The following is a 25,000-nucleotide window of genomic DNA, read 5'->3' as shown; positions in this document are numbered from 1 at the left end:
ATAGTACAGGACTTTTGCAAAAACATGGACTTGGCAAGCTCAGTGAGAAGGGTTTAATTTCACACAGTAGTGCTTTAAGGTGGAAAATATCCGCTGTAGTGAGATGATACTCAGCACTATGATGCTGAATGGCAGCATAATAAAGATGTGCAACTGAACGGCTAGTAGGAATTTGATCCATCCCATCACTGAACCCCTAGCTGGCCTTGCGGTTCCACCGAGAGTGTCTTTGACAGACTGAGAGGGTGTGAGTGCTTCCCAGCCGGCGGGGATGAATGGGCCGTCTGGGCAGCGCAGTAAGAGTGGAGCCTGTAGGCCAGAGACTCTTCTGGCTCGCAGTCAACAGACCCTATAAACAGTGGTGCTTATGTGCTGAGCAGGGGCCACTAGGAGGCAAGAATAGCCTTGACAAGACATGAACACCAGTCTGCAAAAAAAGAGAGGGAAAAAAAGCATGAAGTCAACACATGATCAGCGTTCTCCTGACCTTTCCCTGATTACCCTCTCCACCCTGTTGTTGTGGAATAGAAAACATTACTCTCAGATCACAGGGAGACGTGTACCTGATATAGACATTTTCAGCCTTTTTAATTCAGAATACAGCTGACTTATTTCAGTTCTGTTGCTTGTGTTACAGTTGGGCTCTTCAAAGTGTTATGTCAATGGAGGAAGTTCCTGAGTCGAGCAGCACATTATGGCCAAGCACTTCCTCAGGTCTCACAGCTTGATCTCACTTTGCTCTACCGTTTCCCCACATGTTGTTTCAGTGCTCTGTATTTGATCTCATTGATTCTACTTTCCCACAGAAGGAAGCAGACTCTGTTTGTGCAAAATTGTTCTTTTGTTTCACTAAAAGACTTTAACTGGTGAGTCTTGCAGTTGCAGGTAATATTTGTCTGTATAAACATATTATGTGCATAGCTGAATGTTGCTCTTTCGGATGTTGTGTACAATTTAAATGAATTGGTGTAGTTATAAAACACATTGTGGAAGAGCTCTGTGTGTTTGCCTTCAAGCATTGGAAATTATCTTGTTGATCAGCTGGAAAAAAAACTAAAATAGTAATGTCAGTTTGTAGAACTTGTGGTCACAAATATTAACTCTTTATGGTGCTCTAAAGTTGATTAGTTCAAACAACGTCACATTGTCTGTCCAGATGGCCACTGTGTCATATTACAGTAGGTCATTGTGGTCCTTCCGTGACTTGGTCGAGAGACATGTCAGCCTGTGCGTTAAACCCTCGAGCGATGTAGAGCGATTTTTGAGACTGAGAACTGTCATTCAAACAGCGTCTTAGAAACATTTGACCCCCCTACCCCACATTTGCCTTTTCACTCTCACTGTCCAAAAATATTTTTAGTTTAAAAAAACGTACAACAAATTGCTTTTTTGAGTGAGTAATTCCACCATTCCTTTGGGAGGTTTTGCCTTTATTAGCTAGGACAGTATAGAAGCAGACAGGAAACAAGGAAAGAGAGAGAGAGGGGTGTGACGTTAAACACAGCGCCTTGGCTAGAATTTAACTGTGGACATGTGTTTATGTGGTATGTGCCACAGAATGCACACTGTTAGGAAGAACACACTGTGTGCTTTCGCTAGAGAGGGGGGGGGGGGGGGGGGGGGGGAACAAAGTGACACTGGCTGACTAAACTATCTTTTTTATTTTCAACGATGTGTTTCAGTGTAAGGCCTTCATGGGGGGGGGGGGTTATGCAGCATGCTCAACTTAATGTTGACACTTTTTTGATGGGAATGCTCTTCATATACAGAGTGGAATTGGTTTCATCATGACCTACATTCATACACTGCTAAACAGGTCACCATATTCTTTACTTTTTTAAGAGCATGGCAGTAGCTAGATAGCAGCCAAAAAATTTTTTCATCTATTTATGCTAGTGTGTATGTAAACTATCATCCATCATGTGTAAAAGGAGACCAGGTGTTCTTGGCATGTTCCAGTTCAGGTTCTGTCAAGGTAACTGTCCTTGAGAGAACCTCTTTGTGTAAGGCAGGCTTTAAAAAAAAAAAAAAAAATTAGCTTGTTCTTCAGTGTGCTAGCTAGCTGCAGTTCCTTTCCCTCATAACAGATGTTGACACTATTAGGTCCAAAGGAGGGGGAGGATGCTAATCTGCACAGACGGTCCTCTGTCTGACACAGCTCTGATAGCTCTGCATTATAAGCTACACTGCTCTGTCTGTTATGCTATGTAGTAGCCTGGCAGTGTGACAACTGTTCTCACAGTGGGTTAGCTAGTAGCTACATCTAGAGGTCATCATTACAGTGGATTGATGTCAAGAGCTTGAGACCTCTGTTCACTGTGAATTCTCTTTGTGTTGAAGTCTTTTCCTCTCGTTGAATTTGTTATGTAAATTCTTCCCCAATTAGAATATTAATTGGTTGTGACTAAGAACATTCAGCAGTGCAGTCTGATGGTATATTTCTGTAGTTCTTTCACTGGACATAGCAAGCTGTCTATTACAAGCAAGGACGTGGGGTTGGAACTGCACCAGAAGCCAGCCTAATCCATTTACAAAGAATAGGCCTGTTTTAAAAGGATCCCCATGTCTTTCTACATGAATTCATTTTCTTTGCAGATGTGTTTGAACAAGAAACACTGGTATTTGGCAGAGTCAGGGCGTCTGCAGGGTCTTAAAAATTATTAAAAGGTAATAAACTAATTTTGTAAAAATTAAGGCCATTCAAAATCGCAATTTTACAAGGACTTTGTATACTAAAAGTGTTGGTGAATTTATTTATTTATATTGTATAGGCATATATACTAGATGGGCAGAGCTTAGCGATTGTGGGATTCTTCTTCAGAGGTATTTCACTTCCATACACCCCTAAAAATGGATACATGCAAACCGAAAAAATTATTTACACACAATGTGTGAGTAGAGACTATAAACTACCTTAGTCTTCCACCACCCCACATTATTGTTGTTGTTGTTGTTATACATTATCTAACTTGAACCAACTAAAACACAGAATTACACAGGGTTACACATAATTTGCAGTAATGTTGCGCACATAAACGTCATAGCCTACATAAGTATTTTTTGCAGGAACATAGAACTCAGGACATAGAAAACAGTATTGCAACTGAGGAATTGGTGAATGCCTCTATTTTAGGTGACGAAACATCCTGTTTACACATTGGCAATAAAATGTGATTAATAAATTTCCTTTTAAAAATATGCCACAATGCACCTTTTAAAGGTGTGTGACCGACTTACACGGTTACAGCTCAAAGTGGCCCGGTGGTCTTAAAACATATTGAAAAGGTCTTAAAAGGTAGTGAATTTTATTGTATACCCTGCATAGTAGATTCACATACACTCAGATGCAGTTTTATAAGGTACACATAGCTAAAACTAATAGCACCCTTATACAACAGCCCAGCAATACATACTACCTAAAGGTCATAGTGTTTAGCTTTTGTTGAAATGGTTTTACAGAGCTGTTTATTCAACTTTATAGCCAATTTTGAATTTGTACTTTGTAGTGCTGTTCTGAGTGAGTGTATTGTGATATACTGAGACGTGTTTCTAATATTTAGTTGTCCCTCATTGCTATAAATGACACGCCAAAAGAACTGACAACTGAGTGTGTATGACAGCATGGCATGGGTTTGTATACACGCTTACAGTTGAGTTGTGAAAGCTATTGTAAATTGTTTTTCTGAACCGCAATGTTCCCTCTTCCTTAAACATAGATTGTAAACAATGTAGATGTGTGTCACCTCCTTCTCACTTCAGTAGCCTGTGTACGTGAATTTCCTGAAAAGCAACAGCACCAGTATATTGAGGCACTGGTGTGTTTTTTACATTTCAGTGCTAACATTTGTTTCCTATTTTCTGACCTTCCTTCCTCCTCTTTCCTGCCCCTGCTGCAGGCGTGGTGGAAGGAGACTTGGCGGCAGTAGAAGCCTACAAGTCATCCGGTGGTGACATTGCCCGGCAGCTCACTGCTGACGAGGTGCCGCTCCTCAACCGGTCCTCTGCGTTTGATGTAGGCTTCACCCTGGTCCACCTCGCCATCCGCTTCCAGAGGCAGGACATGCTGGCCATCTTGCTTACAGAGGTAAGCATCCTCATAGATTTTGTTTGTCTTTGACACCCCGCTGGAAATACAGCGTTTTTGAGTAAGTGGACCCAAAAATGTACTACATATTTATTTAGCAGGTTATCTCGTGATTAAAACCCTCTCTACACACATATCTGCGCATGAATAAACCAAGCAGCAGAATCAGTAGTGAGTGAAAATAATAGGTTATCGTTTGACTTCCTTTAAAAGAGTGCATTCCACAAATTCTTAACAATCAAATTGTTTATATCACACAAGAAAAGAAGAAGTATTCCTGTAATTTTGATGCCATTCTGTACTTCTTCTTGTCAACCACGTCAGTCTGTAATTGTTCTGCACCAGAGTAGGCGATATATAGCAGATGCCCGTAATGCCTATAATTACAGCAGAAGTGCACTTTGAGGATTAGGTGGAGGATTAGCCTGGCTGCAGTCCCGTCACTGGTTCCTAATGGATGCGATGCCACAGAGCTGATGTAGCTTGCAAGGAGGGCAAGCAACGATTAGGAAAGGCACAGAGGGCTGCACTGTGAACCAAGTTGTGGAGGTTAGAAGAGAAAGATGACCTCTCTATTGTGTATGGCGGAATTTTGATCCTCAATGTATATTGTGTGTGTGTGTGTGGACACTCACTCACTGCTTTATTAGGCACACCATATATATGAATGAGGGTAGACTTAGGGTGTTAGTTATCAACGTTACTAAATAACATTTACCTTCATTTGATAGCATTTATTGCAGGGTTGGCGTATTACTCGGCATTCTTTTTTATTTAGGTGTTCTTAATAAACTGGCGGCTGAGTGTATATAAATAAGAAGGCTGAAGAATTATTATTTTATATATTATGGATTATCTCAAAACAAAAATGTATTGTGAAATAGTTCTCATATGAAGGCACGATAAATAAACAATTTCTTGTCCAAATGAATGATAACAAATTAAATTTGACTGAAATCGCTCATATTGTGAGATCTTAAAGATCTATTTGAGAGCATATATTTTGGAGGGAAATTAAAGGATTTACTTTCTATTGAAACACACTATTGCCTAACTTTTAATAAATAAATGCATGAAACAGGCCATGACACCAGTTTGTATTCATTGTTTTTAAATCAAAGCATCTGATCTGATCTATATCGGTGTATTTACCTCGAACTACCAATAAAGCTGTGTGTTTATGTGTGTTTAGGTGAGCCAGCAGGCAGCTAAGTGCATCCCCTCCATGGTGTGTCCCGAGCTAACGGAGCAGATCCGCAGGGAGATTGCAGCCTCACTACATCAACGCAAAGGAGACTTCGCCTGTTACTTCCTTACTGACCTAGTCACATTCACCCTGCCTGCAGGTACCCACGATATCTTGATGATCGCATCACTTTGGTTATTGGACTTCCTTCCTTATGTGTAATCTAACACCTGTATCCCTAGTTTAAATTTATTGGCCTCTCTTGACAGAATAATTTTTTTCAGTAGCCTCAATAATTGCCTCAAATTAAACAACATCCTCCCCAAAAAACAGTCTTAACATTCGTCTTTTTAAGGTCTTTAGGTGAAGCTTAACATTGAATACTGCAGGCTGCATTTACTCTGAAAAGGTAGAACGGAAAAAAATAATCTGTAGAAGTTTCTTCCAACAGTGTAAATGTACAGCATTTCAGTGTGTGATCTTGAATGTTTTTTACCCTCACTATGGAATTGGAGGAATGACCGCTAGCCTTGTTTTGCAGCATTGCTCAGAGAAACAGCAACTCGGTGCCCTGTCCCTGTGGCGTAATGTTGTCAGTCAAATGACATGCACTTTGCTTTACTGAGCTAAGTTGTATTCTGATTCAGAGCCGCCAGTGCTGCCGGAATGAAAGATTATGCAGGCTTCACTGATAAATCTGAATTTTTCCCCCCCGTTATGCCAAGTATTTCTTTGCAGACTGAATTTGGCCTGAGGCCAGCTACAGGACGCCCTCCCTCTGTTTCTGTCTCTCTGTCTTTCAGACAAAGCCAGTGCCATTCACTATTGAGCCAGAGAATAGCCACCAGTGTTCTGGCTTTGTGTGTGCACAGTTCAATACACAGAGAAAACACAACATGCTGTACAGAGCTTGTGTTTATAGTATGCCATTGACAAAATGTCAGCCAATGAATGGAATCGCAAAGAACATCCCCTCTGTGTGTCATTACTGTAGCATTTCTGTTGCCCTCGGCACTGTGTACCATTAGCTTATAATGAGCATGAAAACACAATATCTTTCCCGTGTTTGTCTTTGCAGATATAGAGGACTTACCGCCTGCTGTCCAAGAGAAGCTGTTTGATGAGGTGTTGGATCGAGATGTGCAGAAAGGTACCCAAGATTGTTTCATGTTTGTCTGGTTTCTGCAGGTATCCCCTGTCTGCATTCATTTTAAGTCCAATCATGTGGGTTAATGCTGCATTTTGGACTACTCATAACTCGAAAATATTCAACCTACTTCTAGTAAAAAGTACAATGGAACGCCACTCAAAGTCAGAGTTCCTACTTGTAAACTCGGAGCAATTCCATCTACCCTGACTTCATGAAGAAGCAGCGGCTGCACCCATGGAAAATAATACTCACAGTTACACATTTCCACTAGTGAATTCTGACCTCCAGCTTTGATTGGAGCGCAGCATTAGACCTGATGGGTTTTACCTGTGATTCATCATTTGACTGTGCTGTGGAAGGGACTAAATCTGCTCACCACCACCTATTTTATCTTCTATACCCCCTTTAATTACCTTAATTGAGCTCACTGGTTTCCCTCCCAGACACTTCACCAATGACACGCTCCCAGGACTGCCCTCTGGGTGGGTGTATGTTTGTGTGAATGCTTGTGAACATACATGTGTGTTTGTTTGTTGCACTGAAAGTATCAGAGGATTCTTGTGACCTATTTAAGCCTCCATAAACTAGGTTACTGGGGAGAAAATGCTGAAATGCATGTTATGTGACACACCATTTGTTTCTATAACATCTAGCTGCAGCGGTTGCATATCTGAAACACTCAACACACAGTCTATGCATCCCATGCTGAGTTTAAGAGATTAAGGACTTTTCAGTTAGTCCCTTTTTTAATTCTGGTTGTTCTATAAAAACCCAGCTTTATGTGTTCAGCTTAGGGGGGAAAATGCTACATTTGTTTTAAACATTTTTCTCATCTAAAAAGTTTAAACCATCCTCCTGTTTTGGGAAAGTTCCCCCTTGTTTTTACTACAAAAGTTTGATGAAGATGGGCGTGGAGCATAGCTTGATGGAGTCTATCCTGCTGTTAGTGCCCTCACCCAACACTGGTGCATTTTATCTGTCCATGTAAAGAGTTGGAAGAGGAATCTCCTGTCATCAACTGGTCTCTGGAGCTGGGCACGCGCCTGGACAGTCGTCTGTACGCCTTGTGGAACCGCACGGCCGGAGACTGTCTGTTGGACTCTGTTCTACAGGCCACCTGGGGCATCTACGACAAGGACTCTGTTCTCCGCAAGACCCTCCATGACAGCCTGCATGATTGCTCCCATTGGTGAGATACCCAACCCTACACAGAGTCCCTATGGTCAAACATTTGTCGGACTAGAAATGTAGCTGTAATTGTAAGTAATATGCAAAATGCTACCGATATTTCATTTCATCAATAAGCATGTCCTGAAAAAGGTTTTCCTGGTTGTCAGTGCTGTTGTGCCGTGCTGGCAGTTGAGCGGTTTTAATAATTTGAATTGGAGGCTTAGTGTAGAAGCATTTCCTCAGGATATTTTCATACTTCCATCACGCAGTCAAATACAAGATGTTTGATTACTTAGTAAAGGTGAGACATGAAAGTTGAGGTTGTGCTTTTAGTGGGTATTGCAGTAGGAATGTGGATGATTTTGTTATGTATGGGTAGGTTTCTTTAGACTTAAAAAAACTTCAGTCGTCTAAATTCAGTGTTTAAGTGTCTTTTTCTTTGCAGTTTTTTTTCTGTATGTTTTGTACTACTTCCTGTTAGAAAATCTGGTTGTTGAGATACACTGTAAAAGGATAAATAAACTGGTGCATATAAATAAATTACTACTATATAAGCAAGGTGACAGTAGTTAAAAATTTGCTTTACAGAAACTATTCAAAAAAGTCTTATGTCCATTTTTTAAATTTTTGTTTTTTAGGTTTTACACACGCTGGAAGGAGTGGGAGTCGTGGTACTCCCAGAGTTTTGGTTTGCATTTCTCTCTGAGAGAGGAGCAGTGGCAGGAGGACTGGGCGTTCATCCTGTCTTTGGCCAGCCAGGTAATTATGAGGTTCTCTCTGGTTTTTATGCACTTCCTTCCTCTAATTCACTTTCGATCGAAAGACAGAACATGCTGTGGTCAGTTTGTAGAGGGTGTGTGAGCTTCTCGTAAATGTGTTACGAGGGGCTAGAAGTTGTGAGGAACAGGAAAATACTAAGGAAATAACACTTAGAAATATATAAATTGATGCATTGTCACAGGCAAAATGGTGGGTTTATGACTAAAAAAAGTTTAGGTTTTTGGAAATTCAGATGTCATATGGCACCCAGTTAATTATTTGACTGTGACTTGTTTTTAGAAGATCATTAAACTGCTTGGCAGACAGGAAGTTTATCTCCTCTGTTATCCTTATTTGTTCAGAAAGAACAAACTGTGTACTGTCTCCTTTTTGGTTTTACAGACGGACACACCATGCTGTTTAAAGGCAGATTTTTCTTATATACATTTCTACATTCAGTATTTCTCACCAAAACGCATTGTGTGAATTCTTGAGGCTTAACACACATACTTGTTTTCTCTTTAAACTTACATTGTTTACATTGGTCAGCCAGTCAGTGAGATAGCTTGGCTGGCATGCACTATGCACTATGCATTTGCATTTACATTACTGTCCTCTGCAGTCGGCAGCAGTGTGATCACTTCACTTGCACTCTTATGTACGTACTGTACACCTTGTTTGTGTGTTAGTACCAGCTTATCAAACATTGATGATTGAGCCCCACAAGAGGTCCAAAACTCCACCTGGTACACTTGCCTTGCTGTAAGATCAGAGCAGCTGTGGTCGGGTTTTGGATTTCAGTGTGGATATTAATTTACATTTGTGGCATGTGCTTTCACTGCAATTTGAAAGAGCCACCACCTTAGAGTGACATTCTTAAACATGTTATTAAATGGACAGACTTGCAGCCCAGTTAAACTTCCTTTTGAAACAACACCAAGTTCAGTTTGCTTTGCAACATACTGAACGGCATGATCTAAATAAACAACGAAATCACTGCGAGGTAGAAGCGCCAAAAATGGACGGCAGGTTGTAACTGCACAGATCCTCCACTGTCAACACACACACTCATGAATACACAAAATGGTGAAATCAATTTAATATTGTCTCAGCTTTGTCTTATCTTAGTGCTTTTGGAGTATTGCTTATTAAATGTCATACCGATAAAGTAAATTGGTTTGAGTTACACTAAGTAAATAGGAACAGCAGCTGGAACAGAGTAGCACTGTGGCAGGTGGATTGTGTGTGAATTACCGGGAGGACATAGCAATTATTATAGACCCTAAGATTGAGTTGTAGATTGACAGATTGCTCATCTGCTGGGCTGGCGTGCCTGCTGAAGCAGCACTCCTTCCCAACACGTGAGCTTAGGATTACATGCATTTAGCTCAGAGAGCCACTCCACCGGCAGTATAAACAAACAGCAAAAGCTAACATGTGATAACCTCATCTGAGGCTTTGAGAGTGATGGATGACTTTGAAGACCCCTTTTTAAACATGAAATGTCATTGTAGCTGTGGTATATTTAAAAGCAGATATGCAGCCTGCTTTCTGCTTATATACATAGTACAACTGAGAAATGAGAAGGAGAGAGAGGCTGGCATGCAGATATACTCAGAGCTGCTTGTGTTGTAAGTTCACAGTGTGCAGGACACTCTGTTTTGTAATATGATCACAGTACTTGCCAGACTCAGCCTCCTCACTATTTTTAGTCGTATTGATTATGTACAATGGGGGGGTGTCTATATGATTACAATTACTGCTTGATGTGTAATTTATTTGTTTCTCTTTTTCCCTCCACTCAGCCCGGGGCCAGCCTGGAGCAGACCCACATTTTTGTTCTCGCACACATTCTTCGCAGACCGATCATAGTCTACGGAGTGAAATACTACAAAAGTTTCCGTGGGGAAACGTTAGGATACACTCGTTTTCAAGGTGAGGCAGCATTTGGATGAACCTGTGAGAGTATTTTATATAAGGAGTGTGCTAATACTTCTCTTTTTACCTCTTGTGGCATCTAGCTTGGTTTAATTTGATGTTCACAAACCTAGCTGGGAACAGGTTTCATTTGAAGTACTTTCTACTGAAAAAATCCCCATGAGACCTGTGACCTCCATTGTGTTTTTAGATATCTTGTCTGACTAGTGCAAATAAAATCAAAAACTATCTGCATAGCTAGATAAAACTGGAGGTCACATTATTTCTTTCTTTCTTTCTGTAGCTAGCTATACACACACACACACACACACACACACACACACACACACACACGCGTCAGAAATTTAGCTGAAAGCGGAGGTTGTATATCAAAACTAGAGAGAGCCGGGGTGCATAGTTGTAACAGACTATCTTTACCTCAGTCTGTTGTACTGCCTGTAATTTTGATAAATAAGATAACCTGATGACTCAGTACACATCCATTCAAACCAGTATGACGCCTGGCAGGTCATCATAACCACAGAATAACAATAGATTTAGAACTGGAGCCATAGCACTAGTTTGCATTGCACGCTAAGTGTCTGGTGATTTTTAGTGTGTGTTTGGAGCAGGAAGTAGGCCTGACAGAAGCTAGAGGGGGTGGGGGTGACTCCAGAAAAAGCACGGCACCAGGCTGCACCACAGAGCCGCTCTCTGCCCACAATGGGTTAGTTGTTTTCAGTCGGCTGAAACGCAGCCACATCTGATGTCAGGTCAGATTTGAGATGGGGCTTGGCCCTGACTGACAGACACACACACACACACACACACACACACACACACACACACACACACACACACACACACACACACTACTGTAATTTCAGTGTACAGCTGCAGGGCCTGCTCCTCCCAAGTGACTCGAGCATTGTGGCGTGTACAGCAGCTCCCAGCCGGCCTGACTCGCTTTGCATGTGGGTGTTGTATGTTTAGGTGTGTACCTGCCCCTGTTATGGGAGCAGAGCTTCTGCTGGAAGAGCCCCATCGCCCTGGGCTACACACGGGGCCATTTCTCAGCCCTGGTGGCCATGGAGAACGACGGCTATGACAATCGTGGTGCGGGCGCCAACCTCAATACGGACGACGATGTCATGGTGACTTTCTTGCCACTGGTGGACAGCGAGAGGAAGCTGCTGCACATTCACTTTCTGTCTGCCCAAGAGGTGTGTGTGTGTGTGTGTGTGTGTGTGTGTGTGTGTGTGTGTGTGTGTGTGTGTCTACACACACTTTATGGTGTCAGATTACCACAAATTGCTTCCAGCATTCGGCTGTGTAGTGGATGTTATGACTGTAGTGTCACATCTTAAATATGTCCCATTTTTGTTCCGCAAAAAGTAACCGCTTGTTTTGTCTGTGACTCAGATGGGCAACGAGGAGCAGCAGGAGAAGCTGCTGAGGGAATGGCTGGACTGCTGCGTCACAGAAGGAGGCATGCTGGCAGCCATGCAGAAGAGCTCCCGCCGCCGAAACCACCCCCTGGTCACCCAGATGGTGGAGAAGTGGTTGGACAGATACCGCCAGACCCACCCATGTGCCTCTCTGTCTGACGGTGAGGAAGAGGAGGACGAAGACGAGTGAGTGAGGGGAGGTAGAGAAAGAAAATAGCTCTTAATGATGAGACTGGACACTGTAGGCCCCTGGAGAGGACCTTACCATCTACATTTCTTTTTTTTTTTTCTTTCTCCAAAATGTAAATCTTAAACTTGTAATAATGCATGTGTTCTGTGAGCTCTGTGGTAGAAAAAAACAGCACCAACAAACAGAAACCTGATTACTGCTCCTATGAAAGCACATCAAGTCCACTTAGTTTGCCTTCCTATACCCAGATTTCTCCTTATTTGTTATCAAAGTAATTATCTCGACCTGAGAGAAACACTAGGATATATAGGAAAATATACTGTATTTAAGGTAATCCTGACAGGGCACTAGATGAGAAATTTCAGTTACAGAATTGCCTGACAGAAATTTTGCTTAAAACTAAGAGGATGCTAATCCTTGTGTGTATGTTAAGATTTAAAGAGCACCCGTTTTCCCTGATTGCTGATCCCTCTGCGAACCCCAACCGATGCTGGATTTATTTATTTGTTTAGGAGAGTTAGTGCGCGGAGGCGATACCTTTTTGTTCTGCCCCGTTTTATCTGTGTTCCGTTTGATCCGTTCAGTCTTGAAGTATTTTATTTTGCACAGATTATACCTACATTCTGTGAGGGGAGGGGGGGAAATAGGACGTGCAAGTTTACTGACATTTTTACGTGTGATTTAGAAGCTCATTGTCATATTGGGGGTGGGGGGGGTGGTGGGGGGGGGGGAGAACCAAACACTCTGCCTCTTTCTATAGAGTGCATTATAATTAAATTTGACTCACTTGCATCCGGTTTGTTTCCGTTTGTGTGTCTTCAAATTTCTCATGCTTGTGATTTGTATTAGTAAGATTGACTGTTTTTGACTTGCTAGTTTTCTATTGCAAAACACATTGGGTTGGGAATGTTTTTAAAATTTGATTTGCCTGTTCAATAGGAGACAGTCAATGCTCATATCAATCTAAATATAGTCCAGATCACTGTAGGATGGACACCTCTAGAGTGCGAAGTAGAAGCCTGTTTATTTATTTTTTTATTTATTTATTTTTTTTTAGAAAATCATATCTGTATTTCTGCCATCGTGAGCGTCCTGTGATTCAAAACCACAAAGGGGATTCAACAAGGACTGAGTCACTAGAACGGCAGAGAGCTTTTCATACAAAGAAACAGAATCAAAGTTAAATAATTAACAGCCTAGTGAGATTACATTTTACCCCTGAATTTTTGGCTTCAGTGTGGCTTATTGCTGTCACATTCATTTCCATCCATCGTCAACCGCATATCCTGCGTACAGGGCTGGAGCCAATCCCAGCTGGCATCGGGCATTGCAGGGCCACACAGACAACCAGTTCCACTCACGCCTAAGGACAATTTAGGGTCACCAATTAACTTAGTCTGCATGTCTTTGGACAGTGGGAAGACGGATTACCCAGAGAGAACCCACACAGATACGGGGAGAACATGCCAGGAATTGTTTATAGTTTGGTGCCCCCCTGCGATCAAAAATAAAACTAAAGGATGATGCAGATGGTGTAAGATTACAGTAATGGAAAGTATCATCAGAAAATTAAAATACTGCTCTAATAATGCAACAACAGGACAAAAAGTGAGTACAGACAGCTGGTTCTCAGAATCGTATCTTTTATTTGAACTGCACTGAATGCTAAATGTTCACCTTGTACAAGAAACAAATACAAATACTCACACTAAAAACAAAAACATACTGCTGGCTGCCTCTTCTGCTATTGTTGGGACACTAAGTAGGAGTTTCTGCTATTGCTCTTACAGAGTACAGGATGCCCCAAAGAACCTGGCCTTCAATAGAACAAAGAAAATATAAGAAGGAGAGAAGAGAGAGGGTGGATCACATAGGACTATGGTTATAGGAACATTTAACTAGGCAATACAAATCTAACAGGACTCTTCAAAACTCTTTAAACACCAAAAACGTGGGATGCGCCTTGTATATAAAAATACCACAATGGAGATAATGAGGGAGGAGAGAAAATATCCAGACTAACCAGATTAGTCTTAAATTGTTTTTTTTCTCAAAGACAAAATTCTGGGAATAAACAATATCTGCAAAAAAGTGTTTTCCTGAGTCATTAAGAAATTAAGTTTGATTTAACCCTTTCCTGTCTTTAGTGAGAAATGTGCTCAAAGAAGGGGGGGGGGGGGGGGGGGGTGTCACAATCTGTGCGCTGCTGCCACTAATAAGATTGGTCGTCCATTGGTTATCAGAAATGTCCATTTGTCAACAGAAGAATCAGATGTCGTTACACCAACTTCAGTAATATATATATATTTTTTTTTACGATTATAAAATGTTTTTCCTCTCAGTCACTGACACATCACCAACTCGAAGTTAAAAACTTATCTAGCAGCTCCCTCTAAATCCATATAATCTCAAAATTCTGCTACAATCAAAATGTATAAAGTTAGAATGTTTTGTTTAGTGTTAACTGCTGACAGCTTAGAAAAACATTCACTCGAAACATATAGGAGCAACTAAAGGTTTCTTTGATCACAGGTGCAGAAATCCCTTGCACTGTGTAGAGGTGCCCTCATGTGGTGAAATCCTGTAACTGCAACTGTGACAGCCGTCATACTCTATGTATTATTGCCAGGAAAGGGTTAAAACCCACTCTAGATTACTATAACTGATGAGCAATCTTTTCCTTTCATTTGACAAATGATAAATATATATAAGTCAATAATCCATTTTAAGTCATTCACACTGAAGATTGAAAGAAAAAATTAATAATTCTCTTCTGAGGCATAATGAGGGGCCTAAACAACACACATTAGTTACATAAGGAGGGTTGGAGCTGGTTAGAGGAGAGGTGGGGAGGATCAGGAGGGAGTTGGAGGGGAAATAAGGTCCAGTAGCACATGATGCCAAAGTTTTATTCTCTCGTTCACCCATTGGTGTGTTGAGATGTGGACTTACGTTTCCCATGAGCTCTGAGGTGTAGGGGGAGGGGCAGGACAGAGTCTCATTGGGTAATCCCGGAGCGCTAAAAACACTGGACTCTGTGTCCACAATCATAGGCATGTCCCGAAGAAAAAAACAAAATTAAAAAAAAAACATCATCATCAAAGAGTAAAGTCAGTACTGAGCCCAAAGAGACAGAGTAAAAACGAATACGTTAAAAGTACAAATTCCCCCGGAACACTTCTTTTGTTCCCAGTTGCTGGCTGATTTAACAGGCAGCCGCTTGTGTTGTTTCACTGTCTCTTGGTCCCAGTTGGTCGGTTGCTTTGCGATTGGTTAGTTCTGAACGTCGACAGGTCGGATGCGATGTTTGGATCTCTTCTGCTGCTATTGCTCGGTGAGGTGCTCTCTGGTCTCGCCATGTTTGGAGGGCTGGTTGGGCGACGGGGCCTGGGAGGGGTGTGTACCAGACGGCAGGGTGTGGGCGATGGGCACCCCACCTGGCACCATGCCCTCCAACGCCCCCGGAATGCCGCCCGGAGCCACTCCAACTACACCCGGTGGGTATCTGGGGAAGGGAGAGGTCGGAGGTTAGTGTCGCAGACTCCCAGAACGGATGTGTACTCACAGCCCACATTCCCAACACCATGAAAGACAGGATCCTCTGACAAAAGCTGACATCTAGTGATACTACTGGCTCTCTTCCACCACAGAAACTTTTTCAGGAAACTTTAAACAACTCCTGAGTTGCATTTCACCCTGTTAAAAGTCCCTGCTCTTAAAGTAGTATTTTCCAATGGTTTATGAATTAAGGGTTGAGGGAGTCAATTGTTGGTCATTTTTAGAGCAAAAATGGGGAAAAAATGACTAGTGCCAGATTTTCTTAGATGTCTTTTAGAGTGAACTGAATATCTTTGGGTGTTGGTCGGACAAAACAAGATAGCATAAGATCTCACCTGTGATGGGCATTTTTCCCTGTCTCCTAATATTTTATTTAAAAAGACGAATCAATAATGAAACTGATGGTTTTTGGCAGCCCACCTATACTAACTGTTCACATGTGGTTTGTACTCGGGCTGTAAATTAACCAGAAAATACTCTTTACAGACAGGTGCATTTTTAAATATGTAAAAAATATAAATTACAAACGAATACACACTGCATAGTCTCACCAGGTGAAAAAATTGTAGGGTTACAACTGCTGATTACTCTTGTTTTATGATTAATTATTTAGTCAAATGTCTCAAAACATCCTCTCGGCTTGTTTATAAGCTGTGAGTGCCCAAGGTGATGACTTAATTCAAAGATATTCAGTCCACAGTGAGACACATTTTAGCGGCGAATCCTCACGTTTAAGGAGCTGAAACCATTGCATGTTTGGCATTTTTACCTGATAAATGACTCAAACGATTATCAAAACTTTTTTTCAGCAAAAAAAAAATTGTAGCTCAACAAACATTTAATCATTTTAATCCGTTATGGGTATCATTTGCCTGATCTTTACAGTTCTTCAGATGCAATGGAAACACAAACAGGAATGCACAAAAGGGACTTTCAGTTCCTGACTGAGTTTCTGACTATTTGGTAGAAAAGAGCCATTGTGTTACAATATTCTGGAGCCCCCAAAGGGTCATTGTGGGAAATATTTTTCGGAACTATTTTTGTGTTAGCTCGCATTAAAGTTTTGCATTCCCTCTGATCCACAGAGAAAGGCTGAGCTGTATTATGATAGACTGCCACTGAATGTGACCACAACTCAAGTCAGTTCAGCCTCAGCTGCGGCTGGCTCAGGCTCACGTTTGTACCATTGCAGCTAAAGATAACTAGTGGAGAAAGTTAACCTAGCTCTCACAGACTGCTGCCGAGGCTGTGACAAAGTTTATAATGGTCTAATACTAAGTACATACATGAGTTGTGTATGTGCAGGAACTGGCATGGTTGTTTTGGCTCAGTGTTGTGTTGAAGCTACTGTATTCCTGAACTCCCATTGTGTATAACTGTTCAAATCCCATGTTGCTTTCTTGACAGGACCAAACCAACGCGCTTAAGAGTGGCTAAAGTTAACAGGAGCAGTAAAAAGTAGTCACGGTACAGCTGTCACAGCCATATCAATAGCACCAAATTCAAGTCTGAGCAATAACCATACATTGCTTTTCTCTAAATTGCTCGTATATTATGACTGGACTGACACTGAGTGTGCCGATAAATCTGGGGGAATGCAAATATTATTGTGTAGTAGTTGAAAACAAATCCCACTGTGACGACTCGGGGGCTCCATTAAGTAACACATTCAACCAGAGAAGGGAAAAGGAGAATTTGCCCAAAATCCCAATAGAAGGAAAGCACGAAGCATGACTCCATCCATGATACTGCATCTGAACGGCTTTATGGTCATGCTTACTGGGGACACTCAAAACCCACATTCACTGCCATCCATCTCTACTTGGTGTTCAGTCAAACAGGTGAGTACTGAGGGATTATAGTGGGGACACACATCAGGTGAGCTCAGGTGAGAGGGTCTTATCCGGGACCTCCAGACAAGAGGCTGTTGGCCCGGGTGGTTGTATTTACCTTCTCCTGATCTAGGCAATAATTTTGTCTTGGGGGGCGGCCGGAAGAGTTTGGTTCAGTTGGCTGCGTGAAAGAAGCACATGGAGGCGGACATACTGAGATCAGGAAGAGCCCACAGTGGGACATGGTGGGCAGAGAGTTATCTCTACTCCAACACAGGACAGTTAGCAAGGGGACAGGGCGCTAGGATCTCTAACAGAGTAGTGACTTCATTGTTTTAGAAACTGTAAAGGAAACTATGAAAATAACTTAACTAGACCAATTTATGAACATATTTAAAACACAATATAGGGGAATATGGAATAAAATGGCATTTTTTGGATTTCCACATTAAAATTGCAACAATGAAATGTTATAAAACATAACAATCAATACTAACTCCTTTTTATCAATGACTCAAAATTTCTCATTTGGTCTAATTTATGGCTTCCTTGACACAATAGCAAGACAGCTTTTTTCTCCCGAAGAATAATGAAATACATTAAAAACAAAAAGGGGTACAGAATACATTGATACACATTTACTAACATATTAAGGACAAATCTAAAATAAAATGAAGACAGTGCAGCTTTCAACATTTTTCTTTCTAAAATGGAAAGAGGGATGTTTGCTACCCATCTGCATGTTCAGTCCCTACCTGTAGGCAGCGCCGTTGAGCTCAGGGTGAACACCTGGTTGATCCATAACTGCCCACGGTGCTGTGGTGACAAAGAACTCTTTGTTGACGCAGTTTCTTAGGCTGTCGGGAATACGGCCTGTAGTATGAGCCAAACAAACACACACCCACACAGAGTTAAAAGCAGTGAAGCACACTGGGATAATTCACACACTCTAAATAGCCATAACTTGTTACAGGGGATGAGTGACCAGACGTCGCCAAGTGTTAATGAGTTCAGACTGACAAACATATCAGGCTTGGATACACAAATGCAAATTAAGATCATTTAACAATCTGGATGTTCTCTGGTAGGCCAGCCCCTGGGCTCCGCTCTGCTCTGTTCTGCGTCGGGGAGCTAATGATGACATCTATTAAGAGGTCCAGATTTAATAAAGACTGCCCAGGGCCTATTGAAGTAGAAATGTGGCATCTGGGAGAGAAAGATGTGCTACAGGTCACATAGTATACTGAGGCTGACTATGAAGCAGTTGAAGGTAGGAAAAGGATTTAATGTTGTGTTTGTCAGACAGAGAATGAGCTGGAACGAGAACAGATTTTAATTTGTTTATGGGACTGCGTACCGGTGATAGCTCTTCGGATCTCAGTGGCGGCTGCCTCCCTCATCTCCAGAGAGGCTTGCTCGCTGTACCAGGCTGTGTGCGGTGTGCAGATCAGGTTCGGAGCGTCTTTCAGCGGGCCCTGAGCAAAACTACAACACGTGGGTGGGAAGAAGGGGAAAAAAATGATGAACGTGCAGTGCTGTTTTTCACATCTATGCCGATGGGGGGGAATGTTTCTCTGTGCTCGCCTTAAATCAGACATTGTACGTATGAGCAGGATAATTTACGTTTTTTGTGCAAAAACCACATTTGACAGAAAAGACTGGTGGGTTTAGAGAGAGTTTATATATGTCTTATAACATGTCTGGAAGGGATCTTAAAGCTCTTTATGCTCACATGATTGAACAGTTGTCTTAAAAAACAATATGTGAGCAATAGCAAGTGGCAATGAAAGCGCTTGTCAAATAAATGACTGTGGTTTAGCACAAACAAACCAACAGTTGTTACATTTTACAGCCATGTATGTTCTGAAATTTAGATATCATCTGTCCACTGAGCCCTATTACACTTGCTATCCCTTTTTTGCATGGCCAAAGCAAAATTGCTATAGGTATTTCTTTGTTTTTTCCTTTCCTGTGTGACATTATAATTTATGGCAGATGACCATTCATATGTATCAACTCATTTGAAATTGTAATTAATTCCCTATTCTTTTTCCTAAAATGTTTGTGTACAATTTGCATGACAATCGTCTGGAAACATGGCCAATGGGAGAAAATGTCAGAACCTGTTATTCACACGTCACAATCTCCTCCCTCCTTTTCCAGAACTTCCTTTCTCCCTCCTCTCTGTCCTCTCATGTGGCACTGAAAAACAGATCAGCTCCAACTCCCTCTCCTCCTCTGTCAGTGTAACACCTCGCCTGGTTGTGTGTGTGTGGTGTGTGCTGTGTAACGCCTCAGCAGCACCCTGAATCAGTGTCGTGTCGCGTGGGACTGAGGGGCCACAGTTATGAAACACCCCCCCTTCCCCCCTCGTTGACATACTGGGTCAGTGAAGCACGACTCCTAGCTTCATTGGCTGAGTTTCAGCCGTCTCAAGCAGCCAGTCAGCTGAGCAGCCGGCCAGAAACAACCAGCCTCCAAACTCCCTAACTGCCCCTGGTGCATGAACAGCACATCAACACCCGTTACCCTGTGAGATGGGGAACATGATTCTTACAAAGGTGGAAAACTGGGAGGCGTGTTGAGCTGTTTGCTCTCTGGTGCAAGCAGGAGTGGAAATGGAAATGGAGACTGTACCTCAAAGCTGCAACACAGTGACTGGACGGCAGGATGACGGGGGACAAGTCTGATTTTAAACAAACTTTAATCATTTCAACTAAACTGTTTCATAAATAATCATATTCAGAAAGCTGTCCTGATATAGGCAGGCCTAAAGAAGGAGTGGATACACTCATCGTTGCACCTCTCCGCACTCAACCATCCACCTGCACCCTTAACTATATTTAGTTTCCTCTGACGGGAATAAAGTTCCATCTCCTGAATTCCATTACCTGCGGGGCCCCGAAGGAGCCTTTTAGAAGAGTATGAGGTGTCTTTTACTCGTCATGTCTGCCATTTTTGTTACCTGCCCGTCTGTCTTTCTCTTGAGCTGTTAAAGGTCTCTGTCTGTGTGTAATTTGTTGCTTTCTTTCCCTTCCTGCACACCCATCTATTTCCCTGTCAGTCGCTGTCTGAAGTGAAGCGTTCATCTGCCTGGCTTTGAGAGCGACTGTGTGTGTGTGTGTGTGTGTGTGTGTGTGTGTGTGTGTGTGTGTGTGTGTGTGTGTGTGTGTGTGTGTGTGTGTGTGTGTGTGTGTGTGTGTGTGTGTGTGTGTGTGTGTGTGTGTGTGTGTGTGTGTGTGTGTGTGTGTGTGCGCGTACTTACGTGAAGGGCTCCGTCTCGTGAACGTCCAAGGCAGCTCCACGTATCCTGCCCTCCTTCAATGCCTGGGCCAGGGCCTTCTCATCCACCAGGCCACCTCGCGCGGTATTGACCAGGAATGCACCCTGACGCATCTGCAAGTGCACAAGACACACAAATACAAAATATTAGTTAGTTACAGACATGTGATTAGGGGTGTGTGTGTGTCAGCCTGGCAGTCAAATTAATCTGTTTGATCTAAAGCGGAACATCAATCTGGATTGGATGTCTGCATTTGAGGGTCTTAAAACATATTACACGGGACAGAAATTGAGCTGAGAAAAAAAAAAAAAAAAGTCTGTGACACCTTTGTTGTGTCTGACACCTGAAAGATCCAGGAGACAGACATCACCTGGGAAAAATACTGTCAGATGTGGGATAGAGAACAGCCTTTATACAAAACCAAGAGATGAAATGAGGGTTGAGCTGAAAGATGAGGCAGCGCCATCACCCCTTGCTGCTTGTGGGGGGAAAAAAGGGCACAACAAAAAGTGTAAGGAGGAGGAAGAAAAAAAATCAAATGAATTTGCTGAGAAGAAAGTAATCCCTTAATCTTGACAAAAGCTGAAATCCAGGGGCATGAAATGCCTTTACGCTGGCAGGCAGTCTTTTATTAGGCCTTGGTGGTTTTGACACACAGAAACGCACAAACATGCACACAGACATTTCTACTTTAGAAGCTGAGACCCACTGCCAAGATTTTTGGCGAGGAAAGAGAGGAAAGGTTTCTTTTATTGCTGCACTTAAGAGGCAGCTGAGAATCTTAAGCTTTGGAAAAGACACAAAGTTAACTAGGTTAGGCTATTACCCCACACCCACTTGTGTCCTCGCGTACTGTAACTGGAAGAAGGGCACACGAGAGGCAAAACAAAGGCGGAAGACAAAGAGTGGCAACATGGGGAGACATTGACAGAAAGGAGAAGCATCTTCAGCCTGTGTAGTGCCCCAGCCTCCCTGCAGGTGTCACCCTAGGCAGCGCCTCGGAGTGCAGTTATTGACTCAGAGAACAGCACTTTCGCCCCGCAGTGCGCTCAGCCCCCTGCTGCGCAGCCTCGTCGATATATTTGCTGTAGCCGTGGGCTGGCGCTAATTGCATTTGACAGAGCAAAGGAATGAATTTGTGTCCAGCTTTGGTGGAGCTTAAGATAAAGAGCAGGGAATGTGCAGGAAGGAAGGCTGCTGCTGTTTCCTCGCTTTTTTCCCCCCTCTCTCTTTCTACCGACTATAATGCTCTTTAGGACAGCCTCCAGGCTGACAGAGTAATAATACACCAGCAGCTCTGCTTGTCTACCTGCTAGATAGCACCACATTAAGCCCAGGTCAGGTCACAGCTGCTCAATGGGATGTTCGGCTCTGTCTGGATGACACATCCGCGCGCGTGTGTGTGTGTGTGTGTGTGTTCGTGTTTTACTAATGCACCTGTTTGATGGTGAAGTCGTTGATGAGGTGGTGGTTGTGTTCGTTCAGGTTGCAGTGCAGGGAGACGCAGTCGCTCTGGTAGAGCAGGTCCTGTAGCGTGTAGACACGCTGGACACCCAGCGAGCGCTCCAGGCCGTCCTGCAGGTAGGGGTCATAGAAGATGACGTTGAAGCCAAAAACCTTGGCCCGCACCGCTACCGCCTGGCCAGAACGACCTGAGGACACACACAAACACACAGAAGTATGTTTATTTATGTACACAGTCAAACGCCGGAGCAGAGAGGCATTTATTACATTTTAGGTATTTATTTGATGCTTTCATCTAGTGCACAGATTCTGAACCTTTTTGGATCATGTTTTCAGCAACTGTCACAAACTGTATTCACAAGTCAACTGAATACCTACCAACATCACTGTAGCGAGTGATGCTTACATATAAACACGAGGATGACGCATGGACAGAATATATAGTATAACTTGAAAAATGTGAATCATATTTACTACACTACAAGCAGGGACTAGAGATGAAAAATAGCATTTACTCTGGGACATTTAAAGCAATCTTTATTATGTGTGCTATTCCTGTTAAATAAACCAATAACTAAAAATAAAGATACAGTTCACACATCATCGTTCCTGGTCTGTACAGTGTTTTTGAGGCAATACATAGTAGCCAGTCAGTAGCCAACACTGCATAGAAAGTACCAAGAGCACCAAGTCATGGACCGGTCTGTGAGAAACACAATCTAGTGTAAATGAGTAAGAGTGAAAATGACTGCAAAGGTTACTAAAATTACAGGAAGTAAAGGGCTGTAAACATATTATAATGAGTTCTACTAAATGCAGTAAACTTTATTTCTGTTGAACACACAATGATCATGAAAGAGCATAATATAAAATAGACAGTTTAACATCCTAAAAACTAATTGGCATTAACGAAGTGATTCTTTATTGGGGATCTCATCTAGAGGGCGTGAACATAAAATCCAAACAATAAAGCTGTCAATCTTTTGAGTAATTCTATACCTTCTATTGAATCACACAGCCTTTTTTCTAACATTCCATTGGTTTACACTTGAATGATCGCTCTGCCCCAACACCCTATTTGAACATAAATCATATCATTAAGGAAGTAACATTAGTAGCTGTTAAGAGAGAAAATGATTCATGAGGCATAAGCGATGGAGTCAGGATGGAGAAGTCATTTTGCAGGAATAGGACAATGTGAGGCAACTGGTTTTTAGTTGAGAGTGCGAGACGGTGAATCAGAAAGTGAATCTTTAGTGTATCGGCCTCTCCCCCTGTCTCTCACAGCCATTTGTGGCGTAGGCTGTAACTCCTGCTCAGCAGCAGCAGCTGAGAGTGTGATGGAGAGTTGGATGTTGTTGCTCGTGGAAAGGATCAATACGGGCCTTTACACTCAAGATTCTCTCTTGGTGATGGAGGATGATGTCCTGCTCTTAGGTACCATAGTCAAGGAGAATCATTCTCTCTTTTTTTGTCTTTCAATCTCAGCTAATACGACACGGCAGTGACAACAGCCTTGTAATACTTAAGCAATCAGTCAGAGCAAAAAAAAAAAAAACACCTTACCAAAGTGATAAATCTATTGGTGTATCCACTTTCCCTCAACTAGGCTTGTGTGCTTCGGCTTCAGTTACTTTATTCTGTATATTTCCCAGAACACCTTTTGACAACGCACAGAGCACAAGCATGAACTTGTTGCATTCAGCTGCTGGTTATAAGTGCAGGTTGAAAGAGCAATACAGACAGCAGCAGCGGGGGGAATGAGTTTTTCCAGACAATTTGAAACAGACAAGGTCGTCTTGTGGCTGCAGTACAATCTGATTTACAGAGGCTGCTGGGGGATGTCGAAAATGGCATCTCTACTTCTTCTACAACGATTTTATGCCTGTGTTATTGTTGGAAAATTGGTGCAAAGTGGTGGGTTTAGAGAGAAACAGTATTTCTGATTTTGAGGGATTTACAATAGTCTAATGTTTACTACTGATGTTTTCTGTATCTGAAAATATTCCAAAGTCTGTTTTGTAGCTGCACTATAAACTAGTGCTTTTATATGGATTTTTCCTTTAATATGGAGACCATATCTGTCTCCTTTCTGCATTTCTAAACCTTCCCTGCCTTCCCATACCAATCAATCCCTCTAAGAGAGAGAATATACTCAGATTCATCTGAAAGTTTCTCTGGCACCTCACTCTCAACTCTCAGTGGTAGATTATTTGCTTTGTATTGCTCATTTATCCACAGTCAAAGGACCAGGGCAACACTAAAATGTGAGACCACAATGCAAAGATTTGTGAAAGGGACTCTGTCCAACAAGTTAGGGTTAGCTGTAAAGAGCTAGTAAGTGGATCTCTAACTGAAACTGTGTCTCATTAGGGTTGCACAGCAGGCTTTTCTTTTTATTTATATGGATTCACTTCATTAGTAAAAATCTTTCAGCAATGATGCAGGGAGTTTTTACTCCATTACAAACCAATGAATTCTTATGTAGCCCAGCACAGAGTGTAAAGGCCTAAAAGGTTGGCATGGCTGGTACTCAGAGTGCTCCTGAGTCTATTGTCGCTCTAGAGCCAGAGGTTTGTTTCATTCTGTGTTTGCAGCCTGCAGGGTTGTGCAGCTGGCTGTATGTGCAGAGTCCTACAAACAAACACCAGGAGGCCTGCGCTATCCCCAACCTCCTGCTGACAATGGACATTGTTTTGGAGTCGGCTTGTGCCAGAAAGACCAGGAGAGGAGGCTGGAGGTGGGAGGATTGGGTGAGAAAGAGAGAGATTGGGGTTGGGGGGAGTTTTGGGCACAGTAAGTCTAGGAGGCAGTCTGGGACCTGTAGAAGGGAGGAGGTTGTGTGTTTGTGTGTGGGGAGTGTATGTGGACACAGATAAGGTGGCACTTGGCTTGTAAGAAGACGAAGCTTCTGTCAGCCCACTGATGTCGAGACAGGACAGAATGACATGCAAACACA

General features: G+C 42.4%; 2 protein-coding genes across 3 annotated transcripts; one reads left to right on the top strand and one right to left on the bottom strand.

The window, feature by feature from the left end:
• Positions 1-3,896: 3,896 nt before the first annotated feature.
• On the top strand, positions 3,897-12,073 carry zranb1a (zinc finger, RAN-binding domain containing 1a; the record flags this gene model as incomplete). The annotated part of the gene is given in 8 exon segments (XM_038735526.1): positions 3,897-4,084; positions 5,277-5,430; positions 6,349-6,420; positions 7,411-7,609; positions 8,229-8,349; positions 10,155-10,284; positions 11,260-11,489; positions 11,689-12,073. Coding segments are annotated over 8 exon segments (1,310 nt in total), but the record flags the coding sequence as incomplete, so codon positions are not given.
• A 1,454-nt stretch (positions 12,074-13,527) lies between these two features.
• On the bottom strand, positions 13,528-22,229 carry LOC119915787 (C-terminal-binding protein 2; the record flags this gene model as incomplete). Of its 2 annotated transcripts, XM_038735528.1 has the most annotated exon segments (6): positions 15,273-15,409; positions 17,413-17,475; positions 18,050-18,167; positions 18,652-18,779; positions 20,560-20,690; positions 22,015-22,229. In XM_038735528.1, coding segments are annotated over 5 exon segments (644 nt in total), but the record flags the coding sequence as incomplete, so codon positions are not given.
• Positions 22,230-25,000: the final 2,771 nt, after the last annotated feature.

This window comes from Micropterus salmoides, unplaced genomic scaffold (genome assembly GCF_014851395.1).
Source record: "Micropterus salmoides isolate LMB-PRFRI ecotype aquatic unplaced genomic scaffold, ASM1485139v1 Ms_hic_scaffold_21, whole genome shotgun sequence".
Taxonomy (NCBI): domain Eukaryota; kingdom Metazoa; phylum Chordata; class Actinopteri; order Centrarchiformes; family Centrarchidae; genus Micropterus; species Micropterus salmoides.
This window is presented reverse-complemented; position numbering and strand designations above follow the sequence as displayed.